General features: G+C 40.7%; 1 protein-coding gene across 1 annotated transcript in view; it reads left to right on the forward strand.

Annotated features, from left to right (window-relative positions):
- The window catches only part of ATP8B2 (ATPase phospholipid transporting 8B2), a gene marked incomplete in the record, with an annotated part of 2,601,455 nt that overhangs the window by 2,013,231 nt on the left and 566,989 nt on the right, over positions 1–21,235 (forward strand). The window contains 1 exon segment of the mRNA XM_044080643.1: positions 10,289–10,430. Within this exon segment, the coding sequence (XP_043936578.1) occupies positions 10,289–10,430 (142 nt within the window).

Raw genomic sequence — 21,235 nt, forward strand, 5'->3', positions numbered from 1 at the left:
CTGTCACAGCATAATCTGAGCCATCTTCTGTAATGCCAAGCTGAAAAATAAAATAGTTTTGTTTTTCTTAGCAAAAACCTTACAAGTCTCTTATGGGACCCACTAATTTCTGTTGTGATTGCTTCATGCAGCTTGTCTTAGTTGTACACTTGCAAGCATAGGTTCATAGGTTGATACTTGGCTATCTGCCCTAGGGCATTTATAAGCCTAGCCAGAGTGTGTTTGGCTTTCGCCACCCTTTTAGATTAGTTGACTGTGCCGTCCCACTCCACAAAGGTGGTGCCACAATGGACCCTGGGAACTACCGCCCCATTAGCCTAATGAGCGTGGTCTGCAAGGCCATGGAACGTATCATCATGGAACTCATAAACAAAGACATTGGTAATCACCAAACTCTGGACCCTACCCAGTTCGGGTTTGTAAAAGGCAGATCATGTCTCCTAAACCTGATTGACTTCTTTGAAGCAGTCACCAAAGCCATAGATGAGGGTAAGGTGGTTCACACAGCTTATCTAGATCTCGCCAAGGCTTTCGACACCATTCCCCAGTCTAGAATTATAGATAAGCTCACTTAAACTAGGTATAAATCTCTGTGTCAGAAGATGGGTTGCCAACTGGCTCATGGACAGAACCCACACTGTGAAAGTAGCAGACTCCAAATCTGACTTCAGACCAGTGACAAGTGGAGTACCACAGGGTTCAGTCTTGGGGTTCTCCTGTTTGGTATCTACTTCTCTGAAGTACAGGCTAACACAGAAGGTCTTTGGCTAAGAAAGCTTGCAGATGACTACAAACTAAGAGCCATAATTGAAACTCCTAACTGTGTGGACATACTACAAAAGGGCCTCACTGAGACAGATGCCTGGTGTCAAAGCCATGGCCTGACGCTCAATGCCAAAAAGTGTATTGTCATTCCCTTTGGTAAAAACTCTGTACCCATGAACTACCCCATAAGTGGTAGTCTACTTAATGCCGAAAGTGTGATAAGAGACCTTGGGAACACAGGTGGACCATAATCTCTCCTTTGATAATCACATCGCCACAGTGGTCAGGAAATCCTTCTATGTGGCTCACCTCATCACAAAAGGTTTTTCATCCAGAAAAAAATAGGTAATTGTTCCCCTCTACTCATCACTCATTAGACCCATTATAGAGTACAGTGCCCCTTTTGGTATGTACCTCACAAGACATCTACAACAACTGGAAAGGCCACAGAAATACCTCACAAAGAGGATTACTGGCCTCAAACAGATGCCCTACTCAGACAGTCTCAAAAAACTCCAGCTTTACTCTATCACATATCGCCTACTCAGAAGCGATCTCTGTCTAACATACAAAGCTATGTCAAACCCAGAACTGTTGGACATGCTCCACTTAAAGAAATCCCAATCCCTCCGAGCTACACACTCTAGCCACCTAAACCTTGTCACCACAATAAACAGAACATGCTGGAGGGATAGATTCCTGTCCCAGAGACTTCCCATACTCTAGAACAGACTACCTCTCTATGTCCAACAGAGCTCCTCATTAACTCTCGTCAAGAAAAATCTTGATGATTGGATGGGAAATATGAAATTCACCCCAGGGATCACGTCAGTGGCTCTGCTCGACAGCGGCACAGGAAAATAATTTTCTTGGGTGGCGAAAGCCAGGGTACCTTTTTGGCTAGGCTTATATAGGCCCTAGGGCTAATAGCCTAGTACCTACCTATGAACCTATTGTACCAAAAATGTCCCACTTTGGGCATTTGAAAAGGTGGCAACCCTAAGTATTACCAGACTGGGTCATGTGTAAGAGAAAACATATTTTGCCCAGGTTCTGATTTAAAATATAAATACATTATCTTTCTGCCTGAGAAATGTGTGGATATGTACTTAGACCATCATTCAGCATATGAACAGATCAGATCATACACATTAATAACTGTATCTTTAAAAGTCATATGGACACACTCTTATACCTTTTCTACCTCTACTCTCTCTGTCTCCACTACTAACTTACTAATAAAAGTAAAAAGAATCCAGGCCACCTTGTTGAGCTAAAACAGTCTTTATAACAAACAACAGTTCCATATACGAGTGCTTTCGTCTACAAGCTAGACTTCATCAGATAAGAAACTTGCACATCTGCTACCCTTTACTTAAATACCATTTCCCCTATATGTTAACCAATTAACATTTAAAAGGGAACACCTTTTAAAAATTCACTTTTTAAAATTTTCTTCTTTATACATTTCCTAAAATACAATACCTAAGAAAACATTCTAAAATGTCTATGAATTAATTTTATCAAGATATACAAAGAAAAAATCTCATACAACTACGAAATGTCTGTACATACTTAGATGTACCAACCTCATACCCCAGATGATATAATATTATTATTGACATAAATGTTATCAAAATGTTTGCAAAGGACATCCATACATCCCAAATATTTGTTTATAACAAACAAAAACTGAAAAAATAAATAAAAGAACTATTGAAAAAATACTTATTTCAAACAGGAAAAAAATAACTTTTTGTGTAGTATGAAACTAGAGCAAAACTTTTTAAATGTTTTCTGCCTTAGATATTAGAACAGGCTTGATGGTTACATATTCATTCAAACCAGGTGTAACAAAGGATTTTAATCTCAACTGCCATTTCAATTCTTTACCCAGCAAAGCATTTTTTATGTCTCCCCCCTTGAGGTTGTTTTCTGTGATGGAATCAATAATACCAAATTTAAAAACTGAAAAGTTGATCAGCAGGTCAAATGCACATGGTTGTAGGCAGCATTGCAGTTAATTCTTTTAATATGTCTACAAGAATAGGATAAATGAGATAAAAACAACTCTTAATGCAACCTACTAAAAAAAAAAACACTACTGCGTAACCAAAGGAAGGTGACTTGTCTGTAATTCACTTAGAAGGTTAATAAAACAACAGGATTTGCTTCAGTTTGCAGTTTCTGAAACTTTGCCTAGCGCCATTAGGACTGAATGCAGCCCTTGATGATTTACCTTTGTCAAAAATGTAGAGTCACAATGCAAAAAATATGTGGCAAAATCAGGGATGATCTTTAAACACACACACACAAATACTGACAAAGGCACAAGTGGAACACTAATAAGTAAAATGCAAGTCCAGAGGAAAATTAAAAGAACCACAGTAAGAAATTGAACGCTGGGATAGCAGCAGCTGCAGCAGCAAATCATGCACAAAATAAATAGGTCATCAGCCAGACATTAGATTAATTTAATTATAAACGTAAAACAGGCTTCATGAAATCACTCAGTAAATCCTATCTGATACATTTATTTCCTACACGTTCTTCACCTTATGCCGTTTGCCTCTCAAGGGTTAAACTTGGCAACTCAAATTCACTGTAGGGGTGAACAGAACACTAGGTCAGCTTCAAATTCCGTTTTGCAAAATGCTAATATCGAGCATTACTGATTAATCTGGATTTTTCACAGCAGCCACAATTTAACAAGAAACAGTGCAAAATATAAGGTAAAATGATTGCTGTTCTTTAAGAAACACAAGCACTGGTAACAGATACTGAAACGGAAGTCCATAAGCAAAAAGCACATGTCAATGAAAGTGTAAAGGAGAAGTACTGAACCAGAACTGAAGACTGGGAAACCAGACTGCAGCAAACGAGAATGCATTAAATAAATACCAGACAGGATTTACTGAGGACTTTGTTCTAAACTCCAAACGGACTTCACAAACTCGTAGAATAATAACCTGTACGATATATTTATTTTGATAATGATCATCAACTGCTGTCACTGTTTCGCTAGTGTTCAGTTTGTAAACCTGAACTGCAACATAGAGATAACTACTTATTCGGAACAAGAGAGAAAAATAAAAATAAACATATTGTCTAGACAAAGAAACAAAATATATAAGAACAAAAATCAGTAAGGACACAACCATGGCTGCTGCTGCTTCCAGTATAAGAACTTTACTAGTGCACAGAACAACACAAGCTCTTTCACGAAGGTGTAATCTAAGTACACTTCAGAAACACACCATTTTAAAACAGTTAATGAAATCACATAACTCCAATTAATAAATTTAAAGAAGAAACCTCATTAAAAGTAAAATACATTAATACATAAAACATATATATAAAAACATCCATAAAGATAATGAATACTATCATCTCATAAACTCACTTAAGTAGGACTACTTTCTAAGGGGTCTGGACTTCAATTTAAGTCTAAGTGGTACACACTCATTTAAGCCACTCCCTGCATCAGCTCTCATCCTAACTATCCATGTAGACTCTACCTCTTCTGTTCTTAACCGTATATCACCTATTCTAACATTTTCATAAACTCTTCCTCTAACTAAAAACTTAAAATGATGCGTAGAATCAGTACTGTTAACATGCTTGGTTAAGGCATCCCTTACTGATGTAATAAATGTTCCCTAATACAATCTTTGAAGGGCCTGTCCGTCTTACCAATATAAAATTTACTACATTGTATGCAGTAGGCAAGATATATAACATGTTCAGTCGTATAAGTGGCTGAGATATTAAATGTATAAGTCTTCTTTTGGTCTGGATGATAAAAACTACCTCTGATATCCAAAAACTGGCAATATTTACATTTGCCACATGGTGTAGTACCCACACTCTCCACACTCTGCTGGCCATCCTTAGAGACCTACTATTTCATAGGTTCATAGGTTCATACTAGGCTATCTGCCCAAGGGCATTTATAAGCCTAGCCCATAGTTATGTGGCTTTCGCCACCCCTTTAGTTTGAATAAAAACTATGCCTATCATTTTGCTGTGCCTCTGTCAAGCAGTGACACTGAAGTAATCCCTGGGGTATATCTGCAATCTCCCATCCATTGGTCAAGATTCCTCTTGAACAAGGCCAGAGAGGTGCTCTGCCTCACATGTACCGGGATTTTGTTCCACAGCATAGGGAGTCTCTGGGTGATGAATCTGTCCCTCCAGCACGTTCTATTTATAACTGTGTCAAGGTTTAAGTCTCCGCCCTTGTGGTTCTGAGGGATCTAGATTTTTGAGGTGAAGCATATTCATCAAATCTGGGTTTGACATGGCCTTATATGTCACGCACAGGTCACCTCTGAGCAAGCGGTATGAGACTGAATAGAGCTGGAGTTCTTTCAGTCGGGCAGCATAAGACATATTTTTGAGACCCTTTATCCTTTTGGTGAAGAACTTTGGGGCCTTTCAAGCTGCAGCAGGTGTCTGGTCAGATACATTCGAGCGGGCATTGTACTCAATCATAGGTCTAATGAGTGATGAGTACAGGGGACGATGACCTCCCTTGATCTAGATGTGAATCCCTTCATGATCAGGTGGGTGATATAGAAGGTTTTCCTAACTACTTTAGCAACATGAGGGTCAAGCGAAGGCTACTGTCAACCTGGATCCCCAGATCTCTGATGACTTTTTCTGTGCTCAGTGGATTGCCACCTATATGGTAGCTAGGGGTAACCTTGTTTTTCCCGAAGGGTATGACTATGCATTTTTGGCGTTTAACTTCAGGCCATGGCTCTGGCACCAGTTATCCGTTTCTGTGAGGCCCTTCTGGAGGATATCTGTGTCAGATGTGTTTTCGACTATGGCGCCCAGTTTGCAGTCATCTGCAAACTTTGTCAGCCATAACCCTCCTGTGTTTGCTTGTACTTCAGAAAAGTAGATGCCGAACAAGAGTGGACCCAGGACTGAGCCCTGTGGGACACCACTTGTGACAGGCTTTGAGTCTGACATGGCTCCAGCAACTCTGACCCTGTGGGTTCTGTCACTTAGCCAGTTTGCAACCCATCTTGTGATGTATGGGTTTACATTCAAGCTGATGAGTTTTTCGATGATACCTGAGTGGGGTATTGTGTCAAGGCCTTTGCCAGGTCGAGGTAGGCTGTATGGACTGCCTTTCCCTCATCAATGGCCTTGGTGACTGTCTCGAAAAAGTCAACCAAGTTTAAGAGGCAGGATCTGCCTTTGACAAAGCCAAACTGGGTTGGATCCAAAGTCTGCAAGTTCCCTATGTCTTTATTTATGAGTTCCATTATGATCCTCTCCATGGCTTTGCAGATAAGGCTTGTCAAGCTAATGGGGCGGTAATTTCCAGGGTCTGTGGAGGCACCGCCCTTAACATAAATTTAGGCTCAGAATCAATACAATTAGCCACATCAGCATCCGTGGTAAGGATATTCCAGTGCTTTCTTATTATTTTCATATACTTATCCACATCCGAAGTGTAACATAAAGGGACTTTGAGTTTAGTACTATTCAAGCTCTTCTTTTTATTTTTAAAACTATTCATAACTCCATCCCTTGCAGAAAAATATGGTAAAGCATGTGTACATCTTTTCCCTACTACTGCTGAAACATTAGGTAGAATCACTTGATCATTATAGCCCCTTTCCTGTAAATGATCTATAGCTACATCAACTTGCTGTCTAAAGTCAACGTCCTAACATTCAATCTCGAGGCCCTATAAATTTCATTGCGTACGACGTTCTTGAATATATATGGAGGGTGTGACCTCTCTCTATGCAAGAGATGATTGACATAACATTCCTTCCTATGTAATTTGGTATAAATCTCACCTGTATGTTCCCTAATAACTTTAAAATCAAGAAAATCAATCTCAGACTTGGAATACTTATAAGTAAACTGCAAATATTGTGTCGTATTGTTCAAATAAACATGAAACTCCAAAAGAAGTTCATAAGTACCTCCCCACAAAATAAAAAGATCATCTACAAATCTTCTATAAAATAAAATAAAATTCTTATATGGGCCCTGCAGTATATATTGTAACTCCCAAGCAGCCATCACAGCATTGGCGTAGCTGTTAGCACAACACACAGTGCCCATAGCCACGCCATTGCATTGCTTGTAATATTGTTGGCCAAATACAAAACATTATGTTCTAGAGCTATTTCTAGTAGTTTAATCAATAAATCAAATTAAGTTTTTAAAAAACATTGTACATTCAAAAGTCCTTCATAATTGGGAATCACTGTGAATAATGAGACCACATCCATAGTGACAAACATACATCCCAAATGGTTACTGTCTTGTGTATAACATCTCCTAAAAAATGTTCAGTATTTCTGAGAATGTGCTCTAAATGATCTAAAATAGGCCACAAGTTTTTCTCAGCGTAAATGGAAACTGTCTCAATGCTCCAATTCCTACCTGAGACTATAGGTCTCAACGGTGGATCCAACTTATTTTTGTGGAGCACAGGTAAACCTTGTATTAGAGGTACTGTAGGCTTAAAAAACAAAAAATAAGCAAACAAACTATCATCAATTAAATCCATTTCTTACAAACATTTTAAAAGAATTCGTACATCATAGATAATAGTTTCCATTTGTTCAAGAGTAATTTTCATATAAAAGGAAGCATCATTTAACATAACAGTCATTTTTGCTCTATACCAGGACCTATCCAGGACCACTAAGGAGCCACCTTTATCGGCTGGCCGAATAGTAATATTAGAATTCAACTCTAAACTTCTAAGGGCCATCCTTTCATCTCTACTCAAGTTAGAGGCATTACGAACATATTGAAGTAATTTTTGATATTAAGAAATTCACCAGGAATTTAATGTTGAAATTAATGTATAATGATTGTAATGCAACTAATGATAATACTTCATCTACTAATGATTTTATTTTTAAGAAACCGAGTACGTTTGTGCCAACAATGAATTCTCTTATAACTGCTTTTGAGAAATTGTGTACAGGACGTTTATGATCTTAATTTTAGACATACTGATGTGAAATATGTTCTTTGGACACATTTATTGGATTATTAGTGGTACTACTTCTGATCTTGTCTGTACAGCTTCTTTAACCGCAAGTGGAATATGCTACCTGATCATTCCGTTGTATTTATTTACAAGTCTATGCAGCCCTCATAAAAAAAAAAAAAAAAAAATGTCGGAATTATTCGCACACAGCATCGTAAAACATAATTTACCAAAAGAAACTAATACTTACTGCAAGAAACAAAGCCAGTTTTTACCACAGAATGCAAGGAATTGCTGTGAGCTCCTTCAGGAAAATAACATAATCCAGCAACTGATCATGGAAACAGAAGTTCCAGGTCCTGGGCAAGAACATTTTTATGGATATCAGAATGTGTGTAAGGGGAAGGAAGGCATGCATGTTTATAAAGAGAGTGTTTCATAGGCAAAAAGAGTCAAGGTGGATGTTTTCTGAGCTACAGAGCTTTCTGAATGATGGGCGACTTGACAAAATGCTACAAGAACGTTAGACTCTACTATTAAGAAAGATGGCTAGCTCTGCCGCTAGCAATACAACAGGAATGTGCAGAAACAAAAAAATGCTTTCCATTGCCTGAACCGTTACTTTTAGTGGGGGGATCGAAAGGTAGACAAGAAAATACGTTAGGAAGCAGAAAACATGCTATTCATCCCATAGTTGTCCTTTACTTTATAAGAGCAGAGTTTCAATAGACATAATGAGAGCACTTGCTAGTCTAATTTTGCAGTTCATGGCATCAAATGTATATACTTGGACAACCCCCGCTAGGGCCATTGTAAAGCTTGGCTATGTAAACCAAATGCGACACACAAATTTGATTTATATTGGGGGTGATACCTACTGCCTCTGTCCATCAGAGAGAGAGCCACCAGACCAGGAGTGAATTTCCAATTACCCATCCATTAGTCCTAGTTGCACTAAAATAGAGTTAGGGAGGAATTCTGCTCAACATGGATGGGGAGCCTGTTTCAGAGAATGGGAATTTTTCTGAGAAATGTCTGCCTCTCTGACATCTGCTGTTTGTTGCAAACAAAATTTAGGTCTTTTGATTTAGTAGTTCTGATGCTGTTTGTTTTGTGAATGTGCAAAAGGTTCATCAGAACAGGGTCCAGGGATGCCTTGTATGCCAGGCAAAGATCACCTCTCAGAAATCTGTATGATACCAAGTAAAGAGACAGGGCTTTGAGGTTATCAGCATAGGGCATTGTGTTTACTTCCTGCACTCATTTTGGAAGGAACCTTTGTGGATGTTCCAGTTGGGGCATGTCTGGTCTGGTACATACTGAAGGGGGCATTATACTCTACAGTGTTATTTGATGAGGGCCGAGTACAGTGGTGCAATGACCTTTCTGGACCTAGATGCCATGTCCTTGTAAGCTTAGCAGTATAGTAGCACTTTCTTACTAACCTGGACACATGTAGGTTGAGGGCTAGGTTATTGTCTGTGTGAGTTCCCAGATTCCTGACTAGTAAATCAACTTTCAGAGGTGTTTCATGGCTGACATAGTTACCTGGTGAGGGTTGCCTTCCCATAAGATAATGCATTTCTTGGCACTGAGTTTTAAGCCATGGCTTTGGCAGCAAGAGTTTCTGTGTTAGTCCTTCCTGAATGGTGTTTCATCTTGGGGATATTCTGTGACTGCTCACAGTTTGCAATCATCTGTGAACTTGGTCAGCCAGAGGTCTTTGACATTGGCTTTGACCTCCAGGAAGTAGATGCCAAAGATGATAGGGCCTAGTACAGAGCCCTGAGAGACTCCACTGGTGAGTGGTGTAGTGCAGCTGTGCCTTGCTTTTCAAAAAAAGATTTCTGCAGCAGCTAACTCTTTGAAAGAGTTTGTTTAGTGGGCTGTATAGCAGTTCACTAACCTCAGCAAAATCAGCTGTTGGGATGTAAAATTGTGGGTGGAGGCTAGCATAACTTCATAAAGGATGTAGTTTGTTTTATAATGTTGGCTGAGACGGATTCCCCTTACAATGAACAATATGAGATATGAACACGAAAAATATGGTGGGTGCTTCATGATCTGTGATGGGAATGTGTAAATTTGAAATTAAACAGCACCAAATGATTTTTGGATAGTATTGTTGGAGAGGTCTCTAGATAAGAGAAATAAAATGGGATGAGGTCAACTATGTTGGATGGTGGAGATGTCAAACTGTTTCTTCAGTGTATTTTTCCCATAACTAAACTGAACTGTGAATTCAGATTGCTCCCTTTTGTTTGTGCTGTACTAAATGAAATGTAAATATTTTTCATACTGTTCCTGCATGTGTGTGTACCGATAAACTGAGCCTTTTTCATATACAGCTTAGTTCAAGTCATGTACTTTGCTTCCACTTTGTTTTATAAATGGATCCTTTTTTTTCAGTTTAACCCCCACCTGATTTTAGTAGTGATTTTAACAGAGGTGTTTAAAATGGCTGTACATTATAGTAATGTTAGTTCCAAGTGACGTGCTAGTATTTCAAGAAGAGTTGATTACTTGTATATTTTATTTCTACTTTAGGAAAGCTCGTGAGAAGATGATTGACTCATGTCGGGCACTGGGCAATGGTTTCTCTCAGGAAAAAGTTTCACCTCCTAGAATAACCTCAGTACTGGAAGCTGTTTCGGGGGAGTATGCTTTGATAATTAATGGACACAGCTTGGTAAGTGTTTACAGACTGCTTGTGAAAAGTGTTGGTTAATGAACTTCTAATGTGTCAGTGGTCTTTTCTGCCATATAATGAATTTTCCTTCAAGTTTTGTATTCTAAAGTAAAGATAGAAGCACAGAAACATGGAATCTGTAATGGACATAAATTAAATAATTATGTGCAACTGTCACTGTGCCAGCCTATGAGAAATTGTATAGGTGAGCTATTATTTGGTGGAACTATAAATGCATTTTTGGGGCTTGATCTTCAGATCAGTCACAGTCAGCAGGTTATTTTTGTATCTGTTCTGCTGCTTTCTTTCTTTCTGGCCACCCCAGTCTCCTTTCCATCACTGGCTATATCAGCCTTTCCTCTTGCCCCCAGTCCCTGTTCTAAGGCTGAGGCTGGCATAGGAACCTAAGGTCATACTAGGAGATTGTGCTATTGATTATTACCATGAGGGGCTTTTTTCATTTATGACCTATCCCTTATTATCACTCATCTGCTTTGTTACATTCGAGGACTACTCCCTCCTGTGGATCACACCTTCTTGCAAGGAATGCCTAGAAAAATGTCATTCCTCCGGGATGGGCACAACCATCCCTACCTGCCAGTGACTCAAGACATCTAAGCCTCTAATCAAACCCAAGTTATCTGGGTCCTAGTTAGTTCTTTATCCTCTGTGCCACTGCACTGGCTACAGTTAGGTTATTGTTTCTGTGAATATCTCTAGCTCCATTGGCATTCTTCTGTAACTTTTAGTGTTCAACAAACCTACTGCCATATGGGTAGTAGTGCCCTTCTAGCCTATCTCTGGCAGCCTAGCCAAGCTCAGAACTCCTCCCCCCTGCCTGTCTGTGGGTGTGATGGACCAGTCACTTGCAAGGACAGGTACTGCCTTTCAGACACGCAGACAGAACCCATCCAGTTTTCTAGTGCCATAGTAGGAGAAAGATCTCTGAAAAGACTACTTATAACATTGGACTTTACAGCTACTGACCTTTTTATTTCCTCCCTCTGCTTTTCCTCAGTGCTTGAATACTGTATTCTGATTCTTTGACTGTTTTTTTTTCTGATTAGGAATGTTGTATATTCTTCTTTTTTTACTTTGACTAGCACAGTAAGGCCTGTTGATTAAAAGTTTCATTGGAAGGTTTGACAGGAAAACTTGCTGATAGGGTTACCACCTGTCCCACTTTGGGAGGGACAGTCCCTCTTTGGGCAGTTGTGTCCTGACAAAAAATTGTAAAAATAGCAAATGTCCTGAGATTTTAGGACAAAATAATTTCCTATATTTTACGTAATAGTTGCATAAAACAGTTATTCTGTATCTGAAATACCTAAATGTTATACAAGAAACAGAATAAGCATCTCAAATGCTACAAGAATAAGCTTTTATTTAGGCAAAAAAGTTAAGTTCTTTCTTTTGTACTGGCCGTGGGTATGTGTCGGCCTGTAAAATCTGATGTTTGTACCAAAAATGTCCCACTTTGGCCATTTGGAAAGGTGGCAACCCTACTTGCTGCTGATGCAGTTTTTTTTTCTTCTAGGTTATGTTTATTTGGGTGATTGAGTAGGATTACAGATTTTAAATGTTTTTTTTTCCATTTAAATTGCTATTTGGCTCCATTTTGTATGTTAAATATTTCTGACTGGAATTTTTCATCAGTTTGATTTCTTGTCTAATACGGTTTTATTCTGTATCCATTTATTTTATCTGAAACTAACCCCCTTTTTTTGCAAAATTAGGGGATTTTTTGTGAATGGGTTTTGTGCTCTGACTTGTGTTACAAAAATACTGTCATTTTCTCAGATTAGTATTCAGAATAGTATATTTACAGAAATAGTCTTCAGATTAGTATTCAGTGAGAGAATAGTGGGATTTGTCCATCTTTTCACTGGGCTAAATGTGCAGCCAGTGTTTTATATTGAGCTGGCTAGTTAATTGTCCCCTGACTTGATGGACTCAAATACGGTGTCCCCTCCCTGTATGCCATCTACCCATTGCACACACAACAACTTAGAATTTATCAAGAAATATGCCTTAACCTATGACTTGTGAGTCTGAGTACCATAGCTTCAGGCAGGCTTGTCAGACCATCGGCCTTTTTATCTCCAGCTCCCATGATGTGTTAGTATCACAACTGTGCATAACACAAGGATCAGACACGTTCTCTGGAGCTGTACCATTGCCTGTTTCATCTACTGAAGAATCGCACTCTTTAGGTGCAGGGGAAGTTTGAGATGCAAAATCTGTTGCCCAGTGTTGATATGTCTTCCCCTCAGGGATTCTCCCACTGTTATAGTACATGCATAAAAGAGATAGATGACCTACCACATTGCAGTGCAACGGTCTCCAACTGTTTCACCTGAACTGGTGGCTATGGTTAGATCTATTATTCAAGCCATTGGTTATAGGATGCCAAACTGGGTTTTGAACAGTGCCAGTGCTTTTACTCCCATTCAGCCACCCAGGTTTCTGATTTTGTAGGGGATCTGGAATCTAAGATTTTGGAAGTGTCACAGTGTGATCAGTCTGTTTCTTCTGAAGATGAGCAGATTCAGTAACCAAAACAGATGTTTTCTTTTTCCCATATGCTGACTAGCTTTAAGAATGTATTATTTTGGAAGCAGTTGTCTGCCCCCAGCATCAGCAGGGTATATGTTATTTTGGAGGATGAAACCCTGAACACGGCCACCTTCCTTCCATCGATCACTGCATTGGAGGATATTTTTAAGTACGCTTGCAGTTTTCCTCTGCTGAATGATTCTCTGCCTAATAGAGACTGTCTTCTCCAAACTAAGTCCCTTCAGATATCTAGGCAACTGACTAGAATCTCGGGGAAAGAAGCTGACACAAGCCAGCAGGTTAGTTTCTAAAGCGTTAACTACCAGTGCATTTGTGGGAAGTTTATGTTGAGGTATATGAATAGTTTAGAAGAGTTTCCTGCATAGTTAACTGTTGAGCAAAAGTTATGTGATAAAGATATTGTTTCTAATATTTCTTAAGTGTCTATATATGATTTAAGTGCCTTAGAAGGGGGCATTAACTTTTTCTAGAACTGTAATAACATTGGTTGTAATAGGCAGGTATGCTTGGTTACTCAGCCAAAACCTTTTGCTGAATTTAAAAAATGAGATTTTGAATGCTTCACTTGATTCTGATTGTGTTAAGAGATCTGATTAGCTGTTGTACCAAACACTGGGATTACAGAGGAAAACTGATGCAGGGGCTATTATTTTATTCCCAAATGTCCCTATAATTTGAGATAATTCAAGCAATGTATCTATCAGAAGTCCCAGCTGTATAAAAAAAAATAGCAAGGTACCTAGAGGAAATGGAAGGATGAGATTTCTACCAAACTTAACAAGAGGGGTTCTTTTCCCTGAAAGGCTAATCCCCCTTTCAGCTTATGACTTTACCAAGGTGCGGCATCTGTCTTTCTCAAATTCCTCTCTGGGTACCTTGACTCGGCAATTAGCTTTCAACAAGATGACCTTGCTGTCAGTGGCTTCCAATGAGTGGGATGCTCTACTTCATTGGCAGGGGCTAGAAGTGAAAGAAACACCTGCCTTCTTCCTAGGAAGTTCCCCCTCAGCTATCGGGCCATATTTTATTCCCTCCTGTACTCTGGCAAATGCTGGACTCAGGGGTCATAGAACTGATCCCTTTTGGAGAGGGAGAATGAATGTTTTTTTACTCCAGAATCTTACTGGCTGCCAAATGAGAGGAATAGTGGAGATTGGGTTTGACCTATCCCTTTTCTCATTACTTTGTCAAGGTCCCGAAATTAAAGGATGCTCACTATGCTGACAGTTTCTCCTCTCCTGCTGGACTTCTAGCTGATGGTGACCCTGAACCTGAAGGATGTATTTCATCATATACCCTTTGTTCATCTCTTCAGGAGATATCTGAGATTTTTTGTGTTGGGTTTGCAGTGCTATGCATTTTTCTTTGGCCTAGCCACTGCACCTAGTGTGTTTAATAATGCTTGCTCTGGTAGTGGCTCATTTTTGGGCTCTTAGCATTCACTTTTTTCCTTACTTGAACAACTTGCTGATCTGTGCAGAGTCTGTATCCAGGTTTATGAAATTGCTAGAGCGGGTCATGGCCTTACTCTTCCATCTAGGTTTTAAGTTGAACCTTCTGAAGTCATGCCTGACACCTTGCAAAGACATCTTCCTGGAGTACTTTATCGACTCCAACAGAAGAACGGCCTTGTTTCAGGAATTCTCTTGGAGGAACTTCACCTTCGCAAGAGAAGAGAATTCTTAAAAATTTCTAGGCTTTTTTGTGTCCAGGAATCTCATGATATCAGTGGCTCATCTCCACAAGTGGAAAATATTCAATAGCGTGTCTGGAATTGTTGAACCCAGCACTTACATTCTTTGGAATCTAAGTTACCGGTGCTACTCTTCATCAGATGAGAGTTACAGTAGCAGAGAGCACAGCGGAGTGTCAGTTCAGGGCCTCCTTTCTTTCCCCCTGTTCTGGCACAGTCTGTCCTGCCAGATTCGTCCGACTTTGCTTGGGGAGTGCAATTGCAGGCCACTTGAGGTCCCAAGGACACATGGAGTATCAGTATCAAGGTAATGGTGGCCATGTTCCACACCTTTAAAGTCTCTTACCACCTATAGACTTTGGGTCCTCGTCTGGTGGTTACATACAAATACCACAGTAATGTTGGTACCTTAAACTCAGAAGGTCCAAGGTAATACCCTCTGTGTCGCTTGGCAATGATGCCCTGGGAGCTGGCTTTACAGCATTCTCTGACTGTTCAGGCATCATAGATCCTATAAGAGCAAAACATTGGGGCAGACTGAGCAGAACTTGAGTAGACCCACAAGAGTGGAAACTTAAGGCACTGGTGGTCAGGATCTAGTCTACATGTTCAGTAATGCCTTAGATAGATCTGTTTGCATCCTTTCAAAATTAACAGCTGGAGAAACTCTGTTCCAGACATCCTTGCACCCATGCTTGGAAGACAGATGCATTCTTGTTCCTTTGGGTGGGAGTGTTGCTGTATGCATTTCACCCTTTCCACTGATTAGCAAGGTACTTCTCAGTAGTCCGTAAGAAATGCCAAGGTCATTGTGGTAACCCCCTATTGGCCCAGAACAATCTTGGTTCTCTCAGTTAATGGTATTGGCCAAGAGCAGTTACCACAGACTTCCTCGCATTCTGGATTGGTTTACAGTCTCAGGGGTAACTGGTGTACCTCAGTCTGGAGCAGCTACAACCGAGAGCCTGGATGATTCAATCTTGACTCTGTTTAAGCACTTGTTTCATGAGCATGTGCAGTAGGTGTTACAGGGCATGGATTAGTCACACCCTGAACATTCCATGTTTGATAGTCCTTTTAGGAAACTAGAAAAGGTAATAAAATTTCAGGGTTTTGTCCAGGATATACAGCAGCAGAAGGTAGTGTAAATCATTGATGCCTCTTCCTAGGGTTGTCCCAGCTGTGATTTCTGCTAAGGAAGTCTTATACTAAGTATGGTAAATGCTTGAGTGCTTCTAGTCCCTTCCTAACAGGATGGATGTTAAGTATCCTCTTCTTTTAGATGTGATGCTGTAAAGCTATGGTTGTAATAACCAGTAGGGGCTTAAGTTGCATACATTGGCCACAGAACGTGTGGAACTTTCCAGACTTCTGACCTCTGTTTTTGTCTCAGTACACCGGTTCCTTCTGCCTCTCCAATTTAGTGAGAGAGTAATGGTGCATCCTGTGCCTTAGGTTGATGTTTAATTTCCTTTTCCTTTTTTGCTGATTTTAAATTCTTGGATGAAGTTGGGTGCTTTTTTCTCCTTTCTTTCCTCCCTTTTTTATTTGGACTCTGCATCTAATCTGCAGTCAGTGTGAATACAGGAAGCAAATTCAGTCAGCAGACAAGAAATACTGTCTAATGTTCTTGGTCACTGAGCAAGACAGCAGAAATTGCATTGCATACCCAAGCATTGCTGTTGAAAAGCATTAAAAAATGTGATGTTACAGAAGGTAGAGGAGTTGGGAAACAGTCACTGGGATCTACAGAAGTACACCTTACTTTCTCCAACTGAGTTCTCCTTGTGACAGAGCAAAAAGAAAGTCTGAGAGAGTGAAACATTTCCACCAACATTCATTCTGCTCTCTGGAAATCTGAAAATTCAAGATGATAGAGCATAAAACTGAAACTAGATTTTTGTTGTCTGCTTTCATTGTAATGGAACTAACCACTGTAATGGATAAATGCCACACCGTTGTTGGTGGATCTTGCTTTTTTTCACCTTCTACAGCTGCCCCAACACCCGTTTTAACCAGTCTTTCCTCTGAGGCAGGTAACCACTCCTCCACAGATAGATTGATATTATTTATTTGTAGCCACTAAGCACCTTGTTTTTTAAATAATGTTATTAAGTCATCACATTTAAAGTTGGAACTTGAAATCACATACAGTAATAGAAAACAAACTTTAAACAGTTTCCATTATTTTCTTTGTACAGTATTCAATCTTAATTCACTCCAGCATTACATAAATTGCTACCTTCTTGCCTTCCCCTTAAACCTCACTCTTCCTGTTTAACATTATTTTCCACGTATTGTTCCCACAGATTCTTTATTTTCGAGGAAATTTACTGCTTCCATTTTCTAAAGATCTTACTTCCAATTCTTTTACCTCTTTTACAGTATTCACTACTTCCCTTGCAATTGGTTTAGATTGTGATGTTCATCGTGTTACACTGCTGCAGTCATTACACTTGGGTTATCCTGCCTTCAGGCGGTCCCGCAGTCAGCCAGAGTTCCAAAGTCTTGGTCCGGCGTCGGTTGCTGTCACCTCCTCCTTGACGTCAGTGCGACAGGGGTGTACAAGATGCAGCCGACGCCATTTTCTTCAGTCTTTCTTGCCACGCGGTGCCCGAAGCAAAAGCAGTTCACAAGTGCCGGTCGTCCGTCTCCTGAGATTTTCATTCCAAATCCAGAACCGAAGTCTTCTACAAAGCTAAGTACCCCGTTGGGGAAACTTTTTCTTGCCTCAGACCGATGTCAGTAAAAGTTAATAACTGTATTTCTTGTGGGAAGCAAATACCTCATAAGGATTTCCATTCCTGTTGTATCCCATGCGTAGGCCCCGACCACGACGTTACGGGTTGTCGGTTTTGTGCTAGGTTTAACAAGCGCACTATTAAACGTTGGTTTGATTTTGCCCAACATTATTTTGGTAGAAAATTCAATTATAACATGCCGTCGGAACTTCCGACTACCGGAATGCACAAAAAGCGCAAAGACAAGGATAGGCATCCGAGGCCCAAAACTGACGATGAAGCCTCTTCTAGGCCAGTCACCGGTTCTCCGGTTTTCAGCGAGGTGCCTTCGCAGCCCCTGACGACCACTTCTGTAGAACCACAAGCCGCTTCTGACTCCCACGTGGAGATGGCTGGGCCTTCGGACGCACAAGCTCTTCAGCCTACCGAGACTAACCTTTCTGAGGGATCAGGAGCAGCTGAGCAACCCACAGCTACAGAGGGTAACTTCAGACCTACTCAGTTAAGCATTAAACCCTCAGCTAAGTCTAAGCCTCCTTTAAAGTCAAAGAAACAATTACAGCATTCTCCAGGACAGGCCTCCATGCCTAAGAAACAAATGCTCAAAATGGCTGAAGACCTAATTACTCTGATCAGGGGGTCCCATCCCCCTCCTGATAAAGGCCTGGACAGGATGCAGACTATGACTCATCCTTACAGGTGTCCATCTCTTCTGATTCATCCTCAGACCTAGTATACTCTTTACCCCCTTATGAGGATTCTGATGCTGAGGAATCAATTCCATCAGCCTCACCGCCTGAGGATTACTCCTTTGGGGAAACCCTACATACCATGAGGGAGCATTTCCACTGGGAAGGCCAGGATTACTCAGAATCCAAGAAAAGGCTCAGAGACTTCCTTTTATTACCTCAACACAGACCCCTTGCTATTCCGCCAGTGTTAGATATTGTGGATGATGTTTATACCGAATCCAGCTTAAATCCTGATTCCTTACCTCCATCCCCTGTTAAACCTGACAGATACTACAGAGTCCCTGACTCACATAAATTTCTGTATAAAAGCCCAGTCGCTGACCATGAAACTATTTCTCAGGGATCCAAAGGAGTTAAGGCCTCATCAGCCAAAAATCCAGTTCCCCGACAGAGATTCCAGAGCATTAGACAGATGGGGAAAGAAAGTATATACGTCTGCAACTTTAGCAATGAGAGCCTTAAATTGCCAGTTTCACATGCTAAAATATCAGCAATTTTTACTGTCTCAGTTAAAACAAAGAATGCTTCCAGAATCAGATCCTCCTAATTTTAAAGAAATGCAGGATTTATTGCATGCAGCTGAACAAGTGGGAAAGCATACTTTGCAATGTGGTTTTGATTCTCTAGAGGCCTCCTGCAGAGCAGCGTTACAGGCTCTGTCATTAGAAGACATGCTTGGTTAAAAGAACATACGTTACCAGATCAGATCATATTAAAGCAAAATTATTGGATGCACCTTTGCAGCAGGATGTGTTATTTAGATTTAAGGCAGAAGAGGTATTAAAGAAAATGGAGGATAAGGCAAAATCTATGCAAACGGTGAAGGATTTCTTACAGATGCAGCCTCCTAGATTTAGCAGAAACTGGCCAACTAAGAATTGGTCCTTTCCAATTACAGACAGACCTCAAAGGTGAAGATACAGATGTCCAAGAGGTAGAGGTCAAGCACAAGGTCCTTACAGGCCTCGACAATGGGTTGCATCAGGCCAGAAAGAAGGGGAAGACAGGCCACAACCATATAAAAAGCAGCTCCAATGACTTCCCACTACAGCTGCCAAACAAATCCTTCTTGGCAGCCCCCTTGGGAGGAAAACTGACACTCTTCTTCCACAAATGGCAAATGATCACCAAAGACAAATGGGTTCTCAACATTGTATTTCAAGGTTACAGGTTCCACTTTCACACTCTACCAAGGTTAAAAGGAATGCCAAATCTGCCACCAAATCAATGGGCAGAGGCTCAAAAACAAATTACAGCACTCATGGATATGAGAGCTATTCAAAAGGTACCATCAGAGGAGCAAAGACAAGGATTTTACTCAAGACTCTTTCTGGTACCCAGAAAGGACAAAGCTTGGAGGCCCATTCTGGATCTTTCATCTCTAAACACTTACCTGGATGTTCCGAAATTCAAAATGTTGACATTACAGCAGCTTCTTCCCATGCTGGGCAAGAAAGCTTGGCTCGTGACTTTGGACCTCAAAGAGGCATACCTGCATGTCCCTATCAGACAGAACTGCAGAAGATACCTCAGATTCATAGCTGGTTCAATGCACTACCAATTCTCTGCACTGCCCTTTGGCTTATCTACCGTGCCCTGGGTCTTCACAAAGTGCCTGGCACCAGTAATTACATTTTGCAGACAGAAAGGAATTCAAATTTATCCATACCTGGACGACTGCCTGATTCAAGCAGAGAGCAAGGACATTCTTTTACAGCATCTGGCGTTTGTAAAAAAGTTATTAAGTTGCCTGGGGTACACAGTAAATGAAAAGAAATCAAAACTAGTGCCCTCGCAAGAGATTATATTCCTGGGTGCCAGCTTGAACACAACGACCCAGATGGCTTATCTCATGCCAGACAAACAAGGACAACTGACTCAATACTTTCAGTTGATGGCAACAAAGACCCAGCTCCCTGCAAGAAAAATTCTGCAGGCCTTGGGTTACATGGCATCCTGCATACAACTAATTCCATATGCCAGACTGCATATGAGGAAACTACAATGGTACCTAAAGAATGTATGGTCTCAACACTGTCACTGTTTGGAAACAGTTATACCACTAATCCCTTGCCTTCAACAGGAGTTTCAATGGTGGGCTCAAGCTTGTCACCTCAACAAGGGACAGCCTTTTACACAACCCACAGCCTTTGCAAACACTGACTACAGATGCATTGGATTATGCCTGGGGAGCACACATGGCAGGCAAATGTATTCAGGGCACATGGACCGTAGAACAAAGGCATCTTCACATCAATCAAAAATGCGATTATAGCTTTCAAGGACCCGCTGCATCCAGGACAACTGCTACTAAAGACAGATAATACCACAGTTGTGTGGTACATAAACAAGCAAGGGGGCACTCACTCCTACCCCCTATGCAGACAAGCTATGACCTTATGGAACACAGCTATAAACCTTCAAGTTCATCTGCAAGCGCAATTCCTGCCAGCAGAGAAAAACACACTGGCAGACGACTTAAGCAGAAACATCATGGATCCCCACGAATGGGAGTTGAATCCACAAGTATTCAGAATGATAATACAGAAATGGTGGAGCCAGGACATAAATCTGTTTGCATCCCCAATAAACTGCCAGCTACAAAAATTCTGCACAAGGAGTTACCATCCACAAGCATGGAAAGTGGATGCCCTCTCATTCAGCTGGAAGAACCTACAAGTATACGCTTTCCCACCACTACCTCTCCTGCCAAAGATACTCATAAAAGCCAGGCAGGAAGAGCCAAAGATGATCCTGATTGCACCAGACTGGCCACACCAGCACTGGTACCCAATCTTAAGGAGCTTAGCACAAGAACCACCCTGGATTTTGCCTCAAATCCCACATCTGCTGACTCAGCACAACAAACAAATACTACACAGCCAGCTAAAGACCTTAACCCTAGCTGCATGGAAGATTCCTTAGTCAAGCAAACAATGCCTCTCTCCAAAGCTGTTATGGATGTCATTCTGGAGGCCAGAAGGCCTAGTACCAGGAAAGCCTATTCGGATAAATGGAAGAGATTCTGTGCCTGGAACCAAA

This window comes from Protopterus annectens, chromosome 8.part0 (genome assembly GCF_019279795.1).
Source record: "Protopterus annectens isolate FY-2018-M chromosome 8.part0, PAN1.0, whole genome shotgun sequence".
Taxonomy (NCBI): domain Eukaryota; kingdom Metazoa; phylum Chordata; order Ceratodontiformes; family Protopteridae; genus Protopterus; species Protopterus annectens.